The sequence below is a fragment of the Hemitrygon akajei genome, chromosome 23 (assembly GCF_048418815.1).
Source record: "Hemitrygon akajei chromosome 23, sHemAka1.3, whole genome shotgun sequence".
In the NCBI taxonomy this organism is placed as follows: Eukaryota; Metazoa; Chordata; class Chondrichthyes; order Myliobatiformes; family Dasyatidae; genus Hemitrygon; species Hemitrygon akajei.
The window spans coordinates 49596824-49606092 of record NC_133146.1 but is presented as its reverse complement, the minus strand read 5'-3'; the positions used below and the strand labels follow the sequence as shown (position 1 = coordinate 49606092).

Below are 9269 nucleotides of genomic sequence, written 5' to 3'. Positions count from 1 at the left end.
TGCCATTTTCCACAGCGTTGATGACTTTGCAACAGATGTATAGAGTTGCCCATTCATACTCTCTCTGGCTTGGGATACAGCTGACAGCAATTCAGCTTCTCACTGTGCTGGATTCAAGGTAATCACTGTACAATGTAATCACTGCATTTATTTTAATTGCACCCGAGTTCTTCGAAATGGTTTATTTGGTTATCACTTTTGAAGTATTACAATGGTTTACTGCTTACTTCAGGAAGAGTGTTATATTTCAAAGCAAATGAACCCAAACTAATTTCAATTGATATAACCATGAGATATTTCATTAATAGGTAACATTAGGGCAATTTCCATGTCTGTTAATCTCTTAAAAATTAACAAAATTTTTTAACACTTTTTGAAATATGTACAGATCTCCTTACAACATTCAGAAAACAAGTTCCCCTTGCACTGAATAAGCATAAGCTTTTTTAGAAAAGTTTTAGTAAGTGAATTGTGTGATCACTAATAGTAATGTGCAGTGTACTCAGACCCTCAAGGTTTCCTATCAGTAACAAAAAAAGAACAAAGATATTCTAGTAGTATCAAATATGCTGTATAAAAGTCTTAGGCACTATCCATTTTTATATAGTTTTGGATGGTATGGCCTCTACAGAGCTGTCTGGGATTACCTGGAGAGATAGAAGCAAGTGAGACAGCCAAAGTTTGCAGAACCATTGCAAGTTCTCCAAAATGCTTGGAACAAACTACCAGCCAATATTCTTATAAAACTGCATTATAGAGTACCTAACAGATCTGATGCAGTTTTAAAGGCAAAGAGTGGTTACACCAAATATTGATTTGATTTAGTATTTTTTTTACTGTTTACTGCTTTAATAGTATTTTTTTTGATTCTGAGCAACTTTTCACCTCATTATTTTTGAAGGTATCTTTGTTTTACAGAATTGTTTTACATGTGCCTAAAACTTTTGCAAGGTGCTGTACCTCCTTGGGTATCATCATATATAAATACAAATTGAAAGGTTCTGGACAACAAATGTCAATAGATTTAGATGTAGCTTTGATGGCCTAAAATTGTAATGTTGCTGTAATCTATCCCAATCGTAAACTAGTTCAGAACAGTTTGGAGGCAGGTCGTCTTGATCCACCAACTAACAAGGGGTTATCTTCTCAAATCCTCATTTAAGTATAACCATGATGTGATTTTGTCTATAGAAACAAGCCATGTAGCCCTCTAAACTCTCCCATTATTCAATAAGATAATTCTACATCACATGTCCATTTTCCAAACCATCCACTCATCCCCTGATTTTCTTCAGCCTGATTGATCTCAACTTTGAATACGTATTACTGAATACGTCTCAGAACATAGAAATGGTTTGATACAAATGCAGAGCAGCAGAAAGGATTTAGTGGTGCGCGATCACTTTAATGATAAACTGCAAAATAACAAGCTTTGAAGGGCCACAAAACAGCAGAAAATGGATACTTAATATGACAGAGCCACAAGGTAAATGAAGACTAGGAGAAACTGACTGAGGCTTGCTGGGTGGCTCAATGGGTGAACAAGGACTGTGGATGACAGTAGGGTTTCAATAGGCAGCAGACAACGAGTTAGAAACTAGTGACAGGTGACTTCTGTTTAGCTGGGTGGAGAATGGGAGGTGCCTGCCTGTACAGACCTGAGAGGACACCCACCCCTCCACCAACCCCACACAACTGGCACCCAGCAACCCAGGATGATCCAGATGGGTCTGGTGGGTCTCCCCAATGAGTGATGCATCCAAGATAAAACTGGATGGCATCCAAGCCCTCTCCTCTGGGCTGTACGCTTCCCAGTCAACCAGGTACTGCACACCCCAACCACAACAATGTGAATCCATCAACAGATGGACCATGTACGTGAGACCACCTTCTACCATCCTTTTTTCCAGAGGTGTAGACTCAGTTGAGTTGAGTGGTCTGTGGCCAACAGGCTTCAGGCCGGACACGTGGAAGTTAGGTGCGATACCAAGGGGTGGTGGCAGCTAGAGATTGTACGTTACTGGATTGATGCAGATGGTGATCTTGAGAGTACTGATAAACAGTGGTGAGAGTTTACGCGACTTGGTGCGTGGGCAGATCTCAGCTGGCCTGGCAACAGGATGTGTGGTTGGCCCTCCATTCCCTCTTTCAAGCATTCCAGCAGCGGCAAACCAGGGCCCCAGCGGATGAGACCACCACCAGTGGGGATGGTAGCCACAAAGCACTTCAAAGGGTGATGTAGCCATGGCAGAGGTTGTGTGTAAATTGTGGGACAGTTTGGCCCAGAGCAGATAGTTCTTCCATGTGGATGGGTTAGAGGCAGCGAGGTATCACAGAAACTTCTCCACTTGTGGATTGGCTCTTACTGACTGACCTGTTGGTCTCGGGATGATGGGCAGAGAACAAACTCAACAAGATGCAGAGGAGGTAGCAGAAGGTTCGCCAGAAGCAGGAGACGAATTGTGGGTCCTGGTTCGACAAAATTTCCTGAGGGAAAGTGTGGAGGCGAACTATATGTGGGAGAAGCAGGTCCACCGTCACAGCAGCTGATGGATGTTTGGGGAGAGCAATGAAGTTGGCTGCCTTGGAGAACTGGTCCACCACTGTCATGGTCACTGTGGCCCCTTTGGAAGGTTGCAAAGCCATGATAAAATCCATGAGGATGTGGGACCACAGACATCTAGAATCTGGTAGGGGTCATAGAAGAGAAGAGGGCCAGAAGTTGGAAGAACTAGACTGGGCACATTGATGGCAGGCAGCAATGAACTGATGTACATTCATGATCCTGATGGACCAGCAGAATGGGTGCTGCAGAAAATACAGGATCTATCTTGCAGCTGGATAGCTGGAGAGGGGTGAGGAGTGGACTCACTGGAGTGCCTCAGAAGGCACAGTCACCGGCACGTACATGCAGTTGTCAGATGTGTTGGCTGGAGTAGGCTTTTGCTGTAGAGCCTGGCGGATCTGGTGCTCAAGCTCCCAGACGATCGGGGTAGGAATCCACGAGGATGGAGTGATGGGCTGAGGGTCGATCCCCATTTCAGTTGGGTTGAACTGTCATGACAGGGTGTCTGCCTCAGTGTTCTTGGAGCTGGGTCCATAGGAGATGGTGAAGTTGAATTGCTTGAAGAAGAGGGCCCAGCAAGCCTGATGTGGTTTGAGTTGGCGGGTCCACTGAATGGATGTGAGGTTCTGGTGGTCCATCCAGATCAGCAAGGACTTAGTGTTTCCCATCAGCCAATGTCTCCATTCCTCCAAGGCCCACTTAATGGCAAGTAGCTCCCTCTCTCCCACTCCATAACAGCGCTATGTAGAATTGAAGTTGCATGAGAAGGTGGCACAAGGGCGAGTCTTCCCATCTGTTCTGAGAGAGAATGGCCGCAGTGCTCACATCAGAAATGTCCACTTCTACCACAAAAGTTCTGGAGGGGTTTGGATGGTGAAGAATGGGAGCAGAGATTAAGCATCTCTTGAGCTCCTTGAAAGCCTGGACCACAACAGCAGACCAGGTTATCTGTGATTAGGTGATTTGGTGAGGGAGGTGAGAGGAATGGCAATCTGGCTGTAGTTCCTGATGAAAATTGGAGAAGCCCAAGAAGTATGGTGGGGGCCATTCAATGATGGTGCATGCTTTCTCTGGGTCCATGATTATACCTTAGGGTGAAAGAATGTAGCGCAGGAAGGAAATGACTTGGGTGAGGAACTGGCATTTCTCTAACTTACAGTACTTTGTTTTCCAGACAACGCTGTAGGACTGAACAGGTGTGACAGACCTGGCCTTGGGGATCCTTGGAGAAAATGGGGACGTCATCGAGGTAGAAGAAAATAGAGGCGTGTAGCATGTCTTGGAGGATCTTGTGAATGAAGGCTTTGAAATGGCTGAAAGCCTGAAAGGCATCATCAAGTATTCATGGGGGCTGGAGGGTGTTATGAACACTGTCTTCCTGTCATGTGGTTTAGATTGGATGCACTTTGCAGTTCCAGCTTGGTGAAGATCTGGGGCCCATAGAGTGTAATGGATAAGCGAATGTGCTATCCATTAAATGGAGAGGGTATTGGTTCTTAATGTTTATTTTGTTGAGTCTTTGGTGTTCGATGCAGTGAGAGCAATCCCCATCTTTCTTTTCGACAAAGATGACTGTGGTCTTTCTCCCTAAACTGCTGATGGTTTAGATAAGTCAATTATCTCTATACCCACCTGAACCGTTTCCTCTGCCAGCTCATTCCATGTACTCCCCACCCTCTACAGCACTGTGTAAAATTCTTAGAGTGTGTGTGTGTGTGTGTGTGTGTGTGTGTGTGTGTGTGTGTGTGTGTGTGTGTGTACACACGCAGACATTGTGCCTAAGAATTTGTGTGGTACTGTATGTGAAAAATTTCCCCCTCAGGTCCCTTTTAAATCTTTCCCCTTTCACCCTAAGGCTGAACACCCTGGCTTTGAACTCCACTCCTCTGGGGATATGACTGTTATCCATGCATCTCATAATTATTAAACACTCTCAGAAGGTCACCTTCACTCTCCTACATTCCAGGCAATAAACGCCCAGACTGGCCAGCCTCTCTCTATAACTCTGGCCTTGGCAGCATCCTCGTAAATCTCTGCACTCTTTCAAATCTTTTCTGAAACAGGAAACCAAAACTGTACACAATACTCCAAGTGTGAGATCACCAACAACTTATAAAATCACATTTTGAAGGCAAGAGACAGTGAAAACACAGGTATGTATACATTTTTCAAAGTTTACTTTGAATATGTATAAATCAGGACAGTATGTAATAGAGAAAAACTTGTCTTGTTCCTAGCATTGCTCAAATTGCTATTTTATATGACAAGAGATGTGAGGAAGGAGGTGATGTTGGTATGTCCCCTGTGATTTAACGCAGTACCTCAGGTTGATTATATATTTTGCAGCTACAATGCACTGAAATGGAGGAGTTGGATATTAGATCAATAGCCATATTTAGCATCAGAATTTCAGTGATTAATCAATGCTTTTTGCTTTCATATAACCTAGAAGGAACAAATGCAAAGCTGCTTTGAAGCATGGCCGATAATGGAAAAACCTGTGTTGAATAATAATTATTTGGAATGTGAATATTTGTCTTTTCAGAATAAAAAATGCCATTATAATAGCACAAAATAGTAGCCCATACAAAGTTAATGGGTCCATGTCTGCTAAGCTGGGGACAGTGATATTCAGAAAAATGGAATTAGAACCTAATCCAATTAAAAACAGTAAGCAAGAAGTTAATAATGTGAGAGAATGAGGGGAAATAAATGGAACCTAAATACTAACCGTAGTGCACCATGCTGTTGAATAATATAGGCAAAGAAAAAAATCAAATACTAATTCAAATTAACTTCTCACTTTGGAAAATTCATGCTAACCTAAAGAAGGCTCAATTTTATGTAACTTTAAAAAATCTTTAAGACTGTTTTATTATTACATTAAAATAAAGGTATTGATCTGTTATGTAGAAAGTTAAATATGTGTTATTTTCTTGAAGCACTTTTCCTAAGGTATTCAAAATGTTCGTAATTTTACCACCCAAATATTGACAGAGATAAACAATTCTGCTTGGGTGTTAAAGATACTTCAGTCGGTGAAATGCATACTCAGCACATTCCAGTCTAACACCACAGCAATGATTACTTTTAGTGGACTAAATTGCAACTTAGCCAATTATTAGAAAACAAATTCAATTAGTTCCAGTAACTGAAACCATATTGAAGTCTTTATAAAACCAAGCAAGAGCCCACGTTCCATGCCACAGCTGGATTAGATTATAACATGAGTCAACATCATAAAAATGAGACGGACTTCTTAAGATGTCTCATTGTTTGGCAGTACCAGCTAATATGTTACCTGAGGAGTAACAGAAAGTACTGGAGAAATGGGAATTCATGGACTAAGAGGGAGAGCTTAATTATGTATTTTTACTGAATGTATTGGTTTAGCCGAAAAGCAGACATGCAGACATATAAACCCAGTTTTGTGTTTACATGGACAGTAAAGACTCTCATTTCACATTACTGGCATTGTTGAATTGGATTTAAAGACTTTTCCAATTTGTTTACACATGACCACGAGACATTTTTATTCCTACATTTTAAAAATTATGTTTATTATATATCTTTTATGGTATAATATATCTGCTGAGCTCGCTCAGAAAAATAAACTGGACAAACTGAAGATGGGAAAAATGTTTCAAATATTCTAACCTGTTGTAGATAAAGTATCTGCCAGCTCTAAGGCTGATCAACTAAAGGATGCATGATTTCCTAAAAGTGAATATTATATACCCTGTCAATGTAACTTCCATTACTCTGACAGACCAAACAATAGACTGATGTAATTTCAATTACCTCATGGTTAATGCTTGCCAGAAGTGCACATTATGTCTTAAATTATTTCTAAGAATGGAAAACTGAACTGATTCTCTTTCTGAGGAATATGAAATAAACTTAATTATACTTTGACATTTCGCTTCACAATAAGCCTAACTGAAGTGTATGTATCTTTGTATTCTTCTTGAATTAAATAGCTGAAAATACAAAGAAAATGTATTGGATCCAGTTACATTTATTGTAATTAAGCAATCTTTGATGTTTATTTCATGATTCAGTACAATATAGATTTCAAAGTAATCTTTTATTCACAAGCAAATAACTTATGACAGTGCACATGGTAAATGAGATATGTGAAGACAGGAGCTTATCACTTCTTCACTTGCCAATCTGTGATTTTCTGCCCATTAATTTTAATGCCAGGAAAGTCACAGGCTAGCAAGTACAGAAGCAGAATATTTAATCTAGAGAATCTATCATCAGTCAATCATCTTCATGTCACTGTTCTTCACATCAGTACCTATGGTATTCTATTGCTATGGCTTCTCATCTGTCTCTCTGAATAATTCTGTTTTGATTCTCTTTACCTTCTTTAGCAGAGGCCACAAATTTTACTATTTCCTTCCAGCTTGGTACTGGAGATTGAAAGCTCTAAGGCAAATTTTCATTGAAGAGTAAAAGGGAAAATATAGGATGCAATGATTGATGTTTTTTCTTTCCCATATATCATGTTTCTTGATGTTTGTGAGCTGTAACCTACTTGCTCTGATTAATTTTCACCTTCAAACTGAAGCCCCGATTTTGGAAATATCCTTCTCTATTTGAATACTGTTCTACAATCTGACACTCTCTTACCACCTGTGACAGTTCCTTACCACTTCGAACATAACCCAGCGGAGTCAGGCTATTCGGCCCATCAACTCTGCTCTGCCATTCAACCATGGCTGATTTATTATTCCCCTCAACCTCATTCTCCTGCTATCTCCCTGTAACCATTGATACCTTGCTAATCAAGAAATTATCAACCATCGCTTTAAATATATTTAATAATTTGGCATCCATAGCCATCCATGGCACTGAATTCCACAGTTTCAACATTGTCTGGCTAAAGATATTCCTCCTCAGCACTGTGCTAAAGGGATGTCCTTCTGTTCTGAAGCTGTGTTCTGGCACTGGCTTATCGCTGCATGGCCATTATAGTTGAAGCCAGTATTTCTCTACACCATTGCTTCATTATTCTTTTTCACTCATTACCTGTAAACATTGTTCTATATGGTTTTCTCATGTTTGTAGTTGTTGATTATTATTGGCTGTGCTTTCTGAGGCCTGCATAAACTGGCCACCCACCCATACCATCAGCCACCTCCGCCTCATCTATGGAAGGATCTTCTGTTTCCACATTGGCCTCATTAGCCACCTGAAAACATAGAAAACCAGAGTTGAAGAAAGTTACCCTCGTTATCCTTGAAAGTTACCCTCGTTATCCTAGTGATGCAGAGCAGTTCAGGTATTTTTCTCCCACCGTACACAGTCATCAGTTGTGTTGGGATCCCACAATTTCATGGAGGAGTTTCTTCTCACTATTTTCGCTACTTTTTGCAAGTTTGATTTTTGACCCACCTAATAAACACCCTGGCACTAAAGTGCGAAGTGACTCCAGCTACTTTTTCTTTGATCATAACCCACGTACCTAATAGATGCCATGTCCACTTCCAAACTTGTGTCTCATTTTCGATGACTGGACCAAGTCCATGCAGATATGATCAGCTTCTTTTAGTTCTCTGTTAATCACCAATGGGTGCAATTCTTCATTCTCTGCATTTTCAATATTTCCCTGGCAAATTGATTCCCAGTAATGTACTCATCTATACTCAAGTGACTATAACTGAACTACGTCTTATCCACCTTCAATATCTTAATCACCAAGATACCAATCTCTAACTACTTACTAATTTAACTTCCCACTTCCCCTCCTCCCTCTAATCCCACACTTCTCATCCAGTTTCCTTAGATATTCACTTCCAACCTCCGAACACAATCTACCCATTACAAGACTCCAGTCACTGATAATGTGTCCATCTACTTCCTACAATTTGCATTTAATAGTGTTGCTTTCACTAAGTTAGTTGCTCACTCTTTCCGCTGACATGTCCCACTCTCATATGTTTTCCTCTAGAGCTCAAAAAGCCAGAAACTTTAACACAGTTAGTGTATGATACTGGATTCGAATGTAACATAGTAACGTTTCTTGTAACCTTTCCTATACGTGCTTGTGTTTTTATATAATCTCCCATATACATGTAATTGTTCAGTAAAATTTCTTGTAATTGTAGTTCAGTTGATTCTGTATTTTTCTAGAAGCTTCTTAGTTTTTCTGTAGCAGGTGTCCTTATTTGAAATTGATAACTTTAAGCTTCTCTGTATTTAGCCAAGTTTCTCTCAAGAACAAGATTTAATCACCTCTGATTGCTCCAGAATTAACTCTGAGGGGAAAAGTATTCAGTTTTCTTTAAAAAGATGCATGTTCAAGTTCCTTTCAGTTCTTCTTCATCCCAATGACTAGGAGTTTGTAGACTGCCTCATCTTTTAACCATTCACCACTCTTTAAAATGTTACATACTTTTTCTTTTCTCCCTGCTGCTGGACTCTACCAGCTCTCACTGACTCAAACCCTTGAAATCTAAGCCTTGTAGTTTCTCTGTGATCTCTAGTCACACTGCCCAAAACTCATATTTCCACAAGACCAACTAACTCAATCCTAACTCCACAAGTTCTGATGCAGTGTCTCGATCCAAAGTGACAACTATCCCTCTGCTTCCACAGATGCTACCTAACCCATTGAGTTCCTCCAGGGGTTTATTTTCTTTCCAGATTCCAGCATCTACAATCTCTTGTATCTACATCAACCCCATCAAGTTCA

General features: G+C 40.5%; 1 protein-coding gene and 1 long non-coding RNA gene across 4 annotated transcripts in view; one reads left to right on the top strand and one right to left on the bottom strand.

Annotated features, from left to right (window-relative positions):
- Nucleotides 1–4542: 4542 nt before the first annotated feature.
- LOC140715421 (uncharacterized) overlaps nucleotides 4543–9269 on the top strand; it is a 123964-nt gene continuing 119237 nt past the window's right edge. For all 3 annotated transcript variants that reach the window (XR_012096131.1, XR_012096132.1, XR_012096133.1), the window contains exon 1: nucleotides 4543–4719. This is a non-coding gene — a long non-coding RNA (uncharacterized lncRNA). The remainder of the gene's footprint in view (nucleotides 4720–9269) is intronic.
- Nucleotides 7545–9269, bottom strand: part of c23h10orf90 (chromosome 23 C10orf90 homolog) — a 198192-nt gene continuing 196467 nt past the window's right edge. The window contains exon 9 of the mRNA XM_073027586.1: nucleotides 7545–7766. Coding sequence (XP_072883687.1) covers nucleotides 7724–7766 — 43 coding nt within the window. The 3' untranslated portion in view covers nucleotides 7545–7723. The remainder of the gene's footprint in view (nucleotides 7767–9269) is intronic.